Source organism: Theobroma umbraticum, unplaced genomic scaffold (genome assembly GCF_002168275.2).
Source record: "Theobroma umbraticum cultivar Fairchild unplaced genomic scaffold, ASM216827v3 scaffold_67.0, whole genome shotgun sequence".
Lineage (NCBI taxonomy): Eukaryota > Viridiplantae > Streptophyta > Magnoliopsida > Malvales > Malvaceae > Theobroma > Theobroma umbraticum.
The window spans coordinates 4,477,107-4,493,289 of NW_018397262.1; the positions used below are offsets into that span (position 1 = coordinate 4,477,107).

Sequence of the window (16,183 nt, forward strand, 5' to 3'; positions counted from 1 at the left end):
ATTATTTGTACAAGGATTTATACCATTCCAGAAGAACATAATATCACTGCTTTGGTTTCAAGGTGTGTTTTGCATCATATTCCTCAACCGCCGCAGCCGCCACAACCACCACCGCCACAACTGGCCCCGCAGCCACCACCTCCTTTACTTTTGGGACTTGCCTCTGGGTCGTCAGCACAAGAAAATATGAGCATTGATATAATTGATAGGGAAACAGCAATTACGCAAAGCAGAAGTAGACCCCCAGATGTCTGCAGCTGAAAGCCTGTCTCATCTTGAGCGATAAAAGTAAACTCTCTAGCCATGCTTGTTTATTCCATTCGCACGTTTAAGAGTTATATACTGCGAACTCAATCTCATAGCTTTGGCAACATATCATCCTACTTAAATAATTATATTGTCTTTGTCGAAGTCAATGCCATCTTTTTTTGACCAGTTCAAGAATAAATAGATACACTGCTTCTAGTGTATGATTTGTATATATTATATTTTTTATTTCACATTTGTTTTGATTATGCAAGAATCTACCGTACGACATTTCCTATTAACTCTTCTTGGTTCTATTCAATGTAGGAATGAATTGATATTCTGTTTTATTTCAACTTGCAACCTAAGAGCTTTTTCAATACGTTATCTTTGCTGTGATGATATTTACATGTTCAAGACATAATGTTATTATTTTTTATTTTGGCATAAGACATCATCATTATTGTTTTAATTTTACACATGAAGATTTCTTGATATTTGGTTTACATGATCCAGCGGATAAAATTTCTTTTTCATTTCATAAATCACGATAGTGACTTTTATTAATTAAGATTTGAATTTAAAATTTCTAAATTATTATTATCATAAAATGAAGAAATCATATATCTGAAACCGTGTTTGAGTATATTTGAAAAATAATAGTTTATGAGAGTTGATTTTTTTGTTAGTTATGCAATTATGTCTATTGGAATAGACATTAAACAATATATTAATGTAGGACAAATTAATTGCATTTCATCTCTATTATGTTAACAATTTACCAAATTAAGATGCAATACGTAATTTAAAATGATTATATTAGCTTAAATGCAATCATATGCTAATAAGAAGTTATATATGATAATTTTTATGAACATGTCAAATTTTAATTTGTTAAACTTCCATAGTAAGTGGAGTATGGAAATCAAAGCCTTTAAAAAATTTTCCTCTAATTGATGTCAGTAATTGTTCATCAGCCATGACTACCGTTAGAGCACTCACTCTTGTTATCTTCAGTTCTGCCTTTCTTGTTCTTCTTCCTCTATGTACTACCCATATTCTCCAGACCTGTGGGTTCGTTGCAATATATTAGCTTGGAAATTCAGTATCCGACACCGGCAATTTGATCAGAGAGGAACCTTCGTCTGTCTACGATAGGCTTCCCCATGGCGAAACCTTCTTCAAAAATGCTACTGGTAGATGTTCAAATGGTTCAACAATGATTGATTATTTAGGTATGCAATCTATCACTTTTTGATCTATAATTTGCTCTTGTTTTTGTATTGAATTTGTTTTACTTTGACACAGCAAGGTCAGCTGGAATTCCCTTCCTTGATGCCTACTTGAATGAAAATTCAACTCAAAGTAGCGGCGTTGATTTTGCAGTAGCTGGCGCTACTGCATGCCTTGCCTGTGGAAATCCTAGCAAAACGAAATATTACAGCCACAGTTACCAACAGTTCTCTTACCATTCAACTTGACTGGATGTTTACCCATTTCAACACAACATGTGAAACTCACAAAGGTAATCACCTCTTCTTACCATTTGCTTGTAATTATCATTGATTCCTTTCTGTTCTGTACTGAATAGGTTGCTTCAAGAAACATAGAACAACTCTTTTCATGGTTGGAGAGGTTGGAGCGAATGACTATAACTATGCCTTGTTTGAAGGCAAGAACCTTGAAGGGATTAGAGCTATGGTGCCCAAGGTTGTCCAAGCCATAAAAGGTGCTGCTGAGGTAAGATTTCTTTACAAATAACTGGAATATAGTTATTATTGGCAACAAGTTATTGAGATTAGAGCTATGGTCACCTCTCACATATTTTATTCAACAAGCAGAGAGTCATTGATTATGGCGGTACAAGACTGGTTATACCAGGAAACTTCCCTACAGGTTGTTTGCCTATGCTTCTCAAAGAATTCCAGACCAATGACACCACTGCTTATGAAAAATTTCACTGCCTAAAGGACTTGAATAATTTGTCAATTTATCACAATAATCATCTCAAAAAAGCCATTGAAGAGTTGAGAAAAGAACATCCTCTACGGAAACAACTATCAAGCATACCACTGGCTGTTGAGCAAGGCTAAAATACTCGGTAAGCTCAATATCTTTGCAAATATGCATAATATTCATATAAATTGTGTTACTTATAAATTTATGAGTAAAATTCACAGTTAATTTTTACCTTTTTGTAGTTTTTTATTTTTTCACCCATCATTTAAAAAACTCAATATTTTTTTCTTCAGCATCTTTAAAATTTGTTTCAAATCTTTCAATTTATCAAAACAACGTTATAATATGGACAAAACATGTCTTGATTATGTGACCCTAATCAAGCATGACATGACAAATTTTGTCCATATTCTAACATGTCAACATGTTAACGGATAGATGAGTTTTAAACAAATTTTAAAAGTTACGGATGAAAATTGATGAGTTTTTTAAAATTATGCAAACGAAATATTAACGCAAAAAAAAAAAATTATGAATTAATAGTGCAATATATTCATAGATTATTAAGTTCATGTCTTGGAATTTCTTCTGTTGTGTTAACAGGTTTTGATACAAGCAAAGCTTGTTGTGGAATTGGAGGGGATTATAACTTCAGCATCATGAAAATGTGTGGCGCTGCTGGATCACCGGTGTGTTCCAATCCTGATAAGCATCTGAGTTGGGATGGAGCTCACTTGACACAAGAGGCTTATAAATTCATGGCAACATGGTTCATCCATGACATCTATCCAAAACTTCAATGCCAATCCTCAACTTAGTTTACTTTAGTTTATCAAATTATTATTTGATCATAAAATCGGTGGAATATGATATTGGTCGATTGTAGATGTTATTTTATATTCTGTTTCAGTTGCTTGAATAATTAGGTGCAAATTTATTACACTGCTCTGCATTTTAATTACTCATTTGAATTGAATCGATCATTTATTTTTCTTTCAAATCAAAGAAATGAAGAAATGGAGTAATTTTTTAACACTGCTCTGCTCTGCCGTAATACATGGCTCTGATACCAGAATAAGAACAAACAAATGGAGTAGGACAAAGTCAAAGATCAAATCAAATGAATAAAAACAAAAAATTGAATTAAACTAGAGACTTTTAATCTGAAACACTTTGTTAATGGAAACCAAAGAATAGAAGACTAAATTTCTTAACAAAACTCATTGGCTAGAAGAAAGTTAACTAAGATCAGGAATTCTAAATTGAACAAAATTATCCTTTGTCGTTTGTTGCAATTGGTATATCCGCATGAAAAGATCAGTTTTGTTTATTTTGACCAGGAAAAGATATATAAATATAATTTTTTATAAATTTTGAATAAGTTATAAAAGTTTAATATAGCCAATGACATATATTAATTCAATATATAGTACGAAAGGAGGTCTAAAAATCATTGGGTTTGAGATTCAAATTTCAATATATGTAGACTTATTCAAACTTTGTCTATGTCAAATTTTGTCCAATTATATGGTTTTTATATTGATTGATTTGTTTGTTTGGTTGAATGTATATACATCGGAAATTGTTTGACTTTGATGATTAATTTTATTTATAAGTGTAATTTCATAATATAAAACTTGATTAATAGCTTAATGCAATGCTAATGTATGATTTGTCGATTATTATGTTGGAATCAAATAATACAGATTACATATATATTTTTTATTTCATAGATTTTCACTAAGCAAGAATCTGCCTCTCGATATTTCCAAATATAGCTTCTTGTTCCTAGATGTTCATTGTATGAATAAAGCTGATAGCCTCTTTCTTTTGTTCCTTAACTTTTTGTTAAGCAACCTAATAGAAGCCTTATTTAATATTTAGTTATCTTGCTTCATCTTATCAATAATATATTTCCATGAATAAATCTTATTAACATCAAAATTATGAATATTAATTTTTGTTATATTACTTAAGACTATAAGCTTATTAACCTTAATATGATAATATCCTAACAATTAATCAAATTTTAATTTGTTGAAAAGGCAGGCCTACATAATAATTTATTGGGTGAAATAAAATTTTATTATCACTAATATTCGGAAGTAAACCTCTCATCAGAAGTGGAGAGATCAAAGGCTTTTCCTCTATATAGAAATGCAAGAGCCAATGCTTCCCCATATATTCGACTTTGCCTCTAGTTTCATTGATAGATCAGTCACTTGGATGGCTACCCTTACATCAGTTCTTTTCTCTTTTGTTGTTGTTAGCTCTCTCTGCCCTGCTCTTCTTCCTCCATGTAATGCACATATTCTTGAAAATTGCCGGTTCAATGCAATATATCAGCTTGGAGATTCAATATCCGACACTGGCAATTAGATTAGGGAGAACCCTTCGTCTGTATGTGCTAGGCTTCCTTACGGTGAAACCTTCTTCAAGAATGCTACTGGTAGATGCTCAAATGGTTTATTAATGATTGACTATTTCGGTATGAAATCTATCTTTTATTCCCGAAGATTCAATGTATTTTTGCTCTTAATTTGTTCGTATTTGATCAAAATAATTGTATTGTATTTGTTATTTTTGACAGAAATGTCTGCTGGAATTCCTTTCCTTGATGCCTACCTAAACGAAAGAGCAAGTCATAGCAACGGTGTGAGTTTTGCAGTGGCTGGAGCCACAGCCTTGCCTGTGGAAATTCTAGCAAAAAGAAGTATCATAGCCTTAGTGACTAAAAGTTCTCTTAGCATACAACTTGACTGGATGTCTAAGCATTTCAATGAGACATGTGGAAACGATAAAGGTAATTAATTAATTACCTCTTCTAAGAATATCCTAAGATTAAAATATAGTTTCATTACATAAACAATTATATGGACATTAATTCATTAAATAGTTAAAAAAATAATACGGAGTGTTATATAAAAATAAATAATATAAGATGATTTTATCTTATTGTATGCATATATCTTTCATACGAGTGAAATTAATAATAAAATAAGATAATTTGTATCTTATATATCTTGTTTGGTATAGTTAGAGAATGTTTTTTTTTTCTTTTCTATTAATTAAAATTAGTCGTATCTATGTATTGAATGCTGAATACAAAATTTTAAAGGAATTATGTAACCTTGTAGAGGTTAAAAAATAGGCATAAAATTAGTAAGGATGTCTAACCCATAATCCTATATAGACCATAGGATTAAAATAATCCTTCCATTTTCAACAAGATTGAAGTATTTTATATTTTAGAAACATGAGTCATCTTGTATTTGTCATCTTATATATTCTCCTCTTAAAGTGAATAATTAATAAAATTCTAATATTACCTCTCTCTAATACAAATGCAAGTACTAAATACAAATTTTTAAAATATATGCCTTTAGGAGTATAAAAGAAAACACAGAGATTGGATCATATCCTATACTAAGATACATTTAAATATTTTATTTGTCATCCTATCATCCACTTAAAGTTAATAATTAACATCACAAAGAATAATTTTTAACATCCAATGCACACATATAACAATATTAATGGCTTTATTTTGTTTGGTGTTGGATAGATTGTTTCAGGAAACATAAAACAGCTCTTTTCATGATTGGAGAGATTGGAACCAATGACTATTCTTATGCCTTATTTGAAGGCAAAACCCATGAAGAGATTAAAGCCCTAGTACCCATGTTGTCCAAGCCATAAAAGAAGCCGTCAGAGTAAGTTTCCTAATTAATCAATAATGGGATAATTACACTACAAGCCTTATAATAAATTATCAAAATTTTGCTATTAATTCTAATTTGTTTGAAAATGACCAATTAAATGTATAATTTTAAAACTACATGATTCAATTGAAATTTTAAATACTTTTAACTCTTATAAGGTCATTTTCAAATGAGTTGCAAAATCTCAATGATACATAACTTGGCAAACATGACAAATGTAGTCATTTATCTTCTTGTCAACTTGCTAGCTAATTATCAATATCTGGGTCATTTTATTAATTTGCAGAGAGCCATTGATTATGGTGCCATACAATTAATTGTTCCTGGAAACTTACCAGTAGGCTGTTTGCCTATCTTTCTTACAGCATTCCAAACCAACGATACCACTGATTATGATAAATTTCATTGCCTAAAGGACTTGAATAGCTTGTCAATGTATCACAATCGTCATCTCCAACAAGCCATTGAAGAGCTACAAAAAGAAAATCCCAATGTGATTATAGTCTATGGTAACTATTATCAAGCTTACCAGTGGCTTTTAAGCAGGGCTAAACTACTTGGTAATTTTAATTTCTTTGACCAATATGCATAGATATATATTCAGAATGTGTTAATCCTATAAATCACCATTAAACTCGTGATTATTTCTGACTTCTTTAATTATATTATTCGAGTCTAAACAGGTTTCAACATCAAATCGATACAAAAATCTTGTTGTGGAACTGGAGGAGATTATAACTACAGCTTGATGAAAATATGTGGAGTTTCTGGAGTACCGGTGTGTTCCAATCCTGATAAGAGTCTTAATTGGGATGGTTCTCATTTGACACAAAAGGCTTACAAATTCATGGCAAGATGGCTCATTCATGACATTTATCCAAAGCTTCAATGCAATTTCTCAACTTAGTTCAGTTAAATTTTTTGTAGTCATTTGCTTAATTAGATTTGTAAGGAGGAGTGACATTTTCTTTTTCTCTCTTTTTTTTAGAAGCAAAGATAATGATTATATAACTATATCAAAGGAAGGGGATAAATATATCTCTGTACAAAGTAACAGATTCCAAACCATCCAAAAAAAAAAAATTGTTGTAGTGAATTAACGCATACAAGACATGACTATACACTGAATCATTTACATGAAACCTTTACCCTGTACTTAGCAGATCTATCTATATTATTTTTTCTCAAAGTCTTTTTTTTTCAAGTTTAGTGACTTTTGCTTCCACATCATTATTGTGTAATATCCTTAGGAAGACTTGCTTAGGCTTTCAATCCTCAAGACTTAAGCGCCGCACGGATCTTCGTTAAAATTTCAACTCGTGACAGGTCTTTTACATTAGTAGGTCACCTTGTAGTTAAATCTGACCGTGAGATACCAAATTTAGTTAAATCTCTTTAGGGGAACATGATATCGATGCTCTCTTAGGGAGCGCGATATAGGTGTTCCCTTGGGGAGTGTGATCTGGCCGAATTGGTGCTCTTGGGCCAAAGTTAGCCTTGGGGTGGTTGATCGACAAGAGATAGGATAGAAAAAAATTTTTTGAAAGAGAGAAAAATTTTAAAAACGAAAAATTATAGTTTAAAAGTGTGATAATTTTTAAAATTAATGAAGGGTATAATTGTTCGAGAAATATTTTCACATCATCAAACTAATGAAAATATTAACAATTAATTAACGGCTGGACTTATATATCTAGTAAAAAATTTTATTTCTAATAGTAATAGACCGACGTGGAATTATGGTAAAAATTAAGGGGTCAAGGTATTTATCTTTATTTTTTTTCTTTTCCTTGCTGTACAAGCAAGTCAATGACATTTTTGTTAGATTCTCTAGTAAAATTTTTATGTGGACTTTATTTATTTTTGTATTTTATCAAAATTAAGCTAAGATAATTTGTTTTTGATAAAGGGATAATATTATAATTCATAATATGATCTAACAAATTGGATTAGACTCTAATGTTATATGTGGGCTTAAAAGTATAGGTCTATGTAAGAAACTCTAAATCTTGTTATAACTGGAATTAGGGATTCATTATATAAAGGACAAACTAATCTCCTCTCTTATCTACAAAGACATAAATTCTCACCTATTGAAGAGTCATAAAAAAAAAGAGAGCCTGGTTAGTATTTTTTTGCTAGATTTTGGATTATTATAAATTTATTTATACATAAAGTTGATCAATTTCCAGTTTTTATTTCCCTGTAAATAGACTTTACCCTTCAGCTATTTGCAACTGAGTCTTTCGTTCCTGCTTTTACTCAGCTTAGCAAAGCTACATCAGTTAATTCAACAAATCAACATTCAAGGCGCGCACCCCAGTGGCTCTCTTCTCAGTCTCAGCTTTGTTGAGTTGCTTTCGGCCCAAAGCGTTCTCACGAGTTTCTGATGATGCACAAGTCGCCAGCATGAAGAAGTCGTCATCGGAGAAAACTGAAACAAAATCCCAATCCAAAGCCAAAGGAGCTCCTATTGTAGTGAGCTACTTCCCCGTTAATTCATATCTATCACGCTTGCAATCAGTATTTCAAGGAGAGTGACTTGTGAAGATACCAGAAAGAAATCTACAAGTAATAACCATGTCTGCGGCCTGCAAGGAGTTTACATAGCAGACTCAGGCAAAATCTGAAGCTCGTTGCGTATTGTGCAGCAGAGTGATGGTGGAAACGACAATCTAACGAGTCTAATTGGGTCAAGTGGAAGTCTTTTTTTGTTGTCTGCAATTGGTTCCAACACTTGGTATCGGGTTTTTATCTACTTTTCTTTTGTTAGTTTGCCTGTGTTGATTCTATTCAAGAACAAATTGTGCTTTGTTCGTTGTTGTATATTTGTTTCTTTGAACATATTATTTAATTAAAAAAGGAAAAGAGAAGACAAAAAGAATATATTGTTGTAGACTGTAGACTTCGGCTGAGCCCAATTTCTACAACTGTCAGCAGATGGCAGAATCATTGTAAGAACTAAGAAACAAAGAGGTTGCAGGAGATGAGCTCATATATTACTGAACTTGCTTTACGAGAAAGAAACATTTTGGAGGTATAACGTAACAAAACAACAGAGCATTGTCTAAATATTTGAGTACTTTTATCTTTATTAATTATATTAACTCAAAGTAAAGATTGTGTAAATAAGTTTATGCCTCCCACAACAGTTGGTCAGTAACAAATGTTACAAGTCTTGGTTCATGGTATAAAATTTTACACCCTATAAAATTACTCTTCATTCTGGAGAATTCAATCACAAAATATTAGAACAAAAGGCTACATTTGCCTGTATATTCTTTTCTTTTCTTGTGTTAGTAACTTACATTGGTTATTATTGTATTTTCAGATTTGGTTCAACCAGTGTCAAAGTGTGTAGCCAACTTAGTGTGGCTACGGTGGTTGAGGGTTTGGGTAGAATCTCCTTTTTCTATGGTTAGATGGGTAGAAATCTTATCATTCTGTTCTTAATATGTATGCTGTTAATGTGCATAAAAGAAGAATGTAATAAAATACTATATGATATGTATTTGATGAGAATTTGATGGAAAATGGGCAACCAGATGGGATAGAGGTTTGGAAAGGACACAATGGGCAGAGACAATGATGACATGCGAATGTGCGTATGCACACACTTGCATGCATGCACCTATAGGTACCTTTCAGTGAAATGCCTATCATCAAGAGTTGATGCCATTTCTTTTTGTATGGTTTATGCCGCAACAAATTTTTTCAAGAGATGTTCAAATGTCAAATTGGTGTTGAAGCTATCCAATCAAGGCTTGTCCTTGAGAAGCACTTTTATCCTCTGTCTACTCAAAACTGTCTGCATTACAAATGGATGTAAAAAGTTGATCATTATCTTGCAATAATGAGCCAAGCAAAGTTGAAATTTGCAATCCTGAACTCCCTGCCACCACTGGTACTTTACATATCATCCATTTTTATTAAATGCTTAGTCTTACTGGTAGTACTTTGCTTTCTTATGGCCCTTATATTTTATTTTCCTGAACTGATTGTGCTCTTTTCTTGGGGCCTTTTAATAGTCTACATCAGCTTCAGTTTGCATCAAGTGCCATTCTCAAGAACCTGAGGATCTTCTTGTCAGATACGAAACATGCAGACATACTGTGTTGATCCTCCTTTCTTACCATGGACCTGCAAGGATCTTGAGAGGCTCCCTAATTATAGCTTCTGGTATACATATCTTGATACTGATAATTCATCTAGAAGACAACCATCTACCACAGTAGCATTTTTTTGACCTTGAATTGTCAACATGATGCTATATTTTCTGTATTCAAGTATCCTTTGTATCGCTGGTTATGCTCGCCGTTTTTGGAACCAAAGGTTCTTGATGCATCTCTGCCAGATTTGTCCCGTTTACTCTTACATGGCACATTCTGTTAGTACTACACCAGCATATGATGTGCAATTATAAGTTTTATAAGTCATATTTTTCACAGTAAGCTGCAGCCTTATTTTTTGAGATAATTGGGTTTTTATTTCAACATCCAAAGGAAGAAGGAGTTCTGTGAAAATGTTTACAAGCTGGGGAAACACCCAGAAAACAGCAGCTAACTAACTAAGCTGGAATTATGACCCACCTCTTACATAGATCATTGGAAAGTACAATAGAAGAAGAACTAATACAGGAAGCTGCAGTCTTATCACCAAGGCTTGATTTCATGCTTCGATCATCATCTTTGCACTCGGGAATATCATCATCATCATGCACCAGAGACGCTTGCGATTTCTAACTTACAGTGTTCTGAAGATATTAGAGAGCTACATTTCATGCTCTTCTTATCATCATCTTATAAACAATTTGAAATTAACTTTATGCAAATATTGAGAAGATCAACTAATATCAATGTAAAATTTACGGACTTTCATTAGTTTCAAATCTGGAAGATTACTAAATTCCAAGAAAATAAAAGCTAACAAACTAACTAGACTGGAATTATGCTCCAGCTCGTACATACATCATTTTGGAAAGTACAATAGGAGAAGAGCTACTAAAGTAAGCTGCAGTCTTATCACCAAGGCTAGGTTTCATGCTTCGATCATCATCTTCGCACTCGTGAATATCATCATCATCATCATGCACCAGAGATGCTTGAGCTTTCAAATCCTCAATATCAAAATTCCAGGCCTAATTCCTTTTTGATACTGACTCTGCGGTGGGTTTATTGGTATTTAATGTTAATTGACATGAATTTTGTTCAAATTCCAAATTTGGAGCTACAAAAAAAAGTCATGGCACATATAAATAATTATGCCCTTTTCCTTCCTAGCGAATTCCTTATGATAAACTGTAACCTTATAGTCGAAGATAATTTCCACAGGTTAAGTTAGAATTTTTTAAATCCTAAGATATTAACTTATAAATTAAATGTTAGAATCCCTCACACACTTTTCATCTTCCATCTTTTGGTTGCACAAGAAATAACTTATCCTAAGTAGTTGGTATAGATTGTGTTTTGAAAAACAAATTGTGCTTTTAATTTTTCATCTAAATTCAATATATATATTTAACAGGTAAATTAAGCAAATAGTTTTCGAATAGTGAAAATAAGCAAAGGAAAGAAAAAAAAAAGGGTAGAAGCTGGCTAGGTGTATTTTGCATTGCAATTAAAAAAGAAAAAAGAAAGCTTTCTATTTAACATTTTTAAAGGAGAAAATTGGTGTAAAGTTGAGATTATTTATTATATAATTTATTTAATATGGTATAATACATACTCTTGAAGTTTAAATTTAAACAAAAAAAAAAGATTATTCTAGATAACTTGAAGAGAAAGGAATTACAACACCGACTGTCTAAGCTGTATATAATGGAGAATACGGTAGATGCTAAGAATTATTGCTCTGATCATCCATCCATATTCTCCATGGCGTCTTTGAAATCCTTCTTGTTTTTCTTTCTTTTGCTCTCTTTCTTATGCCCTCTTGGTGCTGCTGAAACCTGCAGCAACCACCGATTTGATGAAGGCAAGACGTTTGCCTCGTGCAGCGACTTACCGTCGTTGGATTGCTCACTTCATTGGAACTACATCTCGTTGTCTCAAACAGTCGAGATTGCGTTTAGGCAGAGCGGTGTTGACAAGTCACCAAGATGGATTTCCTGGGCTATCAATCCCGAGGCGAAGGGCATGGTCGGTTCACAAGCTTTGGTTGCGTTTCGGAAAGATGATGGAACCATGGCGGCTTATGCTTCTCCTATAACAAGTTACGCAACTCAGCTTGAACAAGGGGACATCAGGTTCCTTGTTAATCGGGTTTCCTCCATGGTTAAAGATAACGAGATGATTATCTTTGCAACTTTGGCAGTGCCTGCCAACACCACAACCGTGAATCACCTTTGGCAAGTAGGACCGTTAGTCGGGGATGTTCCTGGAATGCACCGATTGTCTGGTCCAAATGTCGGTTCAATGGGAACCTTGGATTTCCTCTCGGGCAAGGTTGTTATAGACAGGACAAGTTCAATAGGCTATTGGAAAATAGTTCATGGAGTTCTATGCACATTCGGATGGGGTTTTCTGATACCCGTTGGAGCTTTGATAGCAAGGCATGGGAAACAGTTCCTGGGGCCAAGCCCTGCATGGTTTCATGCCCATATCTTTTGTCAATGCACAGCTTATTTGTTGGGTTTGGCTGGAGGGATCATTGGTGTTTTGCTTTGGCTTGGAGTCGGAGTTGAAGGAGTCAGCCATCAATACATTGGCATCACCCTTCTTTGTCTTGGAGCCATTCAAGGAATAGTAGGCAATTACAGACCAAACAAGGAAGATAGAAAGAGAATCTACTTCAACATCTTTCACTATTCGGTTGGCTACGGAACCATTGGCTTAAGCATTGCCAACGTCTTCTTAGGGTTTCACATGGTGCATGTTGGGATCCGGACTTGGCCTCAATTGACCTACATTGCTGCACTCTCGTTCTTGGGATTTATTGCCCTTATCTTAGAAGCAGTCGCTTGTTTCAAGAGGATCAACGCATCAAAGTCTACCATGCAGAATCAAATAGTTGCTTAGAAATAATATTAAGCTTTGATCTTTTAGACTTCTTTCCAGGTTTTTGCCTCAAGTTGTTTTTGTTTTTCATTTCAGTTCTTTTCGAGCTTACTCTCCAGTCTCTTGACTCTTGTTTTGGAAAAGCTAGTATAAATAGTTCAAGTATTCTAGCAATTTTGAGTTTTGACACATTTTTCAGATCATATTTTTAGTACAAGAATTATTTGTCTAAATTCCAGAGCACGCTTTCAATATGTATGGTTTATTTGAATTTTTTTTGTCTTTATTATCGAAACAAGCCATGATATCCAAATATGTTTGACAAATGATAAAAAAATTAAAGCTCGAATTAGGTGAATAAAAGTTTTCATAAGTTACAATGGTTTTAAGCGAATGTACCTCTACAAATTGTTATAGGAAATTGCCTTTCAAAAAAACATTGTTATAGGAAATCATACATCATTAATTACTTGCCAAAAAAGGTCATGAAAATAAAAATCATGATAAGTGATAGCCTGATAGGATATACATGCTCAATAATATATAGTATAAGAATTCTCATATAAACACATAATCTGCCGTATGCCACTTTACAATTTAAAACTATCTGTACAAACAAGATCAATAAACACACAATCTGCACATATCCCATTTTACAATCAATTAAGCTCCTGTGTATTCAAAAGCCCTGCTCCTTGCCATTCGAAAGCCATGGCAACCATACGTATTCTATTTTCTCGCTTCAGAATTCTCTGCAAAACCAGCAAAGTAAGAAACATTACACATTGTTGCTAGTCAAGTGCTCAGTTGATTTGCAACCCAAGCAATACATGCAAACACTGTCTTCCAGTTTGAAAAGCAACAAGGTCGAACAAATCATCCAAACTGAAATGATGAGGATGCACCTTATATAAACATCCCATAAGCTGTCTTTTGGGTCCCCGTCCCTCGCCCCAATAGTTTACTTCACAAAATTGCTACATTTGAGTCATTCACAACTGTCTAGGGAATTTAACTCAAAAGAAAATCACGATAATCCAATAATAAGGCCAACTTTCAAGAAAATTGGGAGCGTATAATCAGAACAACAGTTGGCATCGAATCTACTGAATGCTCCAGTTCCAAATTTCTGTGAGATAGCAGATGCTGCTAGTTAAGAGGAGAAACCAGTTAAGCAGTTGACTCATGCTTGTACCTCATAAAGCAATCAGTTACCAATGTAACGTCAAACAGCCATATACACCTACAAGTCCAATAGGCAACTACTACCTAACCTCAAAATATTCAAGCTTCTCTTGATATAAATCTTTACCTCTTGCAAACCAGAAACACAACTCTCTTTGTGGTCTAATCAGTTCATTGCATAAAGAACTTAAATGGTCAAACTACAAGCCAAGCTAAATATTATGAATGGCACAATGACACATCGCTAGCTAAGTTGCAACTTGACTTCCAAATTATCCACATTCAAAGACGTTAAAACTTAAAACAAGGTCATGACAGGATAAACCAACATTGTCATTACCACTACAGCATCAGAGCATCCAGAATCTCAGATGAAATTGACAGTTTATCCTCCTGGCAAACCTTAGAAATCACCATCAGCCATGCATCTTGATCAATTGCATTTGCTTTTGCTAGACTATTCAAAACCATCAATAATAACTTCATGTCCGCTTTCTGACACAACCCAGAGACAAATTTATGTATACTTGCACAATGCGGCACATAGCCCTTAAAAATCATCTCATCCATAATGAATGCTGCTTCCTTGAACTGCAATCCACCACAAAGCCCATCAAAAAGCAACCTATATGACACAACATCAGGTTTACACCCCTGCCTTGGCATATCTTCAAATAAATCATTAGCTTCACTCCACTTCCCTTCCTTGCACAACCCACCAATTAAGATGTTATAACTAATAACATCTGGCTTACACTGTTTCTTAGCCATATCTTCAAGAACTCTGTAAGCTGCTTCAAAATCCTTCACCTTACAGAACCCATTAATCATCGCATTGTAGGTAACCGTACCTGGTTTACACTCATTTAAAGCCATTTCCTCAAAGATCCCAAGAGCCTTGTCCTGTCTCCCAACGTTAAAAAGCCCACTAATTAAAGTAGAATATGTAGATGAATCCACTTTCATCTTATTCCCAACCATTTCCTCCTTAAGCCTAATTGCCAAACTCAACTCACCAATCCTACAAAGCCCTTTAATCATCATGGAGTAAGTACATGGACTGGGACACAGACCATGAAGCCTAACCATATCCGCCTTCAACTTAAATGCTTCCTTTACCTTCATCTCCATACAAAGCCCTTGAATCAACGTCCCAAACGTCACCGCATTAGGCTTGACACCTTTCCTCTGCATTTCATCAAACAGGTTTGAAGCATCATCCAAACACCCACTTAAACAGCAGGCACGAATCAATATATTATAAGTACAAGCATCCGGACGGGCATATTTTTCCATACCGAAAAACACTTGCTTCATTTCATCAAACTTTTCGCTCAACAAAAGCGCGTTCAACAACGAGTTTACAGACTTTACTGTCCTTTGGCAACGATATTCAGGCATTTCCTCGAACAATTGACGTGCACGTTCGTGCAAGCACGCACGACCATAGAACTTCATGGCATTGCAAAAGATGATCTCTTCTGGGGCTAAACGGGCATCATTTTTAAGTTGGTGTAGAACTTGTTCCATCTCATCAAACATTCTGGCCCTGCCAAGCTTGGTTATGATGAGATCATAGGAAAGCGGGGAGTAGCGGAAGGGTTTGCCGGGAGGTTTGAGGTCTGGGTTTGGGTTTTTGAAGATGTTGAAAGCGAGGGTCGGATCTTTTTCGCTGCGGAGAAGAGAGGAGAGCCTAAAAGGAGAGATGGGTTTTGGAGTTTTCATGTTTTGCTTTGTTTTCCTTGTTGTTTTCTGTGTTTTGCTTTGGAGAGCCTAAAAGGTTTGTTTGGCGCCAAGGTATCCGTTGAAGTTTAACAAGCAAACCTGTCTAAAAAGAAGCTGGGGTCAATATGAAATTATTATTTTATTATGTAAATAATATATCTTAATTTAAAATTAATTTTGAAGATATATTAGAAAATATTAAAAGATCGATCAAAATTGTTTTATATTATTTTAATAAAAAATATAAACTCATAAGTGACCATTAAACATAAATATAAAATTGCTTAATTTCATGAACTTATATTTGGTAGGAAGACAGAAAATAGAAAGAAGGAAAAATAAATAAAGGGT

General features: G+C 34.0%; 1 protein-coding gene and 3 pseudogenes across 1 annotated transcript; 3 read left to right on the forward strand and 1 right to left on the reverse strand.

Annotated features, from left to right (window-relative positions):
- Positions 1–1,225: 1,225 nt before the first annotated feature.
- On the forward strand, positions 1,226–3,023 carry LOC110419692 (acetylajmalan esterase 1-like; annotated as a pseudogene).
- A 1,339-nt stretch (positions 3,024–4,362) lies between these two features.
- LOC149526996 (GDSL esterase/lipase At5g03980-like) lies at positions 4,363–6,834 on the forward strand (annotated as a pseudogene).
- Positions 6,835–11,743: 4,909 nt separating this feature from the next.
- Positions 11,744–12,943, forward strand: LOC110419693 (cytochrome b561 and DOMON domain-containing protein At5g48750 pseudogene; annotated as a pseudogene).
- Positions 12,944–13,422: 479 nt separating this feature from the next.
- On the reverse strand, positions 13,423–15,906 carry LOC110419414 (Pentatricopeptide repeat (PPR) superfamily protein). The gene is made up of 2 exons (XM_021432448.2): positions 13,828–15,906; positions 13,423–13,674 (listed from the first exon to the last, which is right to left on the reverse strand). Exon 1 carries the CDS (start codon positions 15,830–15,832, stop codon positions 14,450–14,452), a length of 1,383 nt encoding a protein of 460 aa, XP_021288123.1. The 5' UTR covers positions 15,833–15,906; the 3' UTR covers positions 13,423–13,674; positions 13,828–14,449.
- Positions 15,907–16,183: the final 277 nt, after the last annotated feature.

Bases quoted from the DNA above. Each gene is read 5' to 3' on its own strand.
- LOC110419414 (XM_021432448.2), bottom strand. From the start codon at position 15,832: ATGAAAACTCCAAAACCCATCTCTCCTTTTAGGCTCTCCTCTCTTCTC.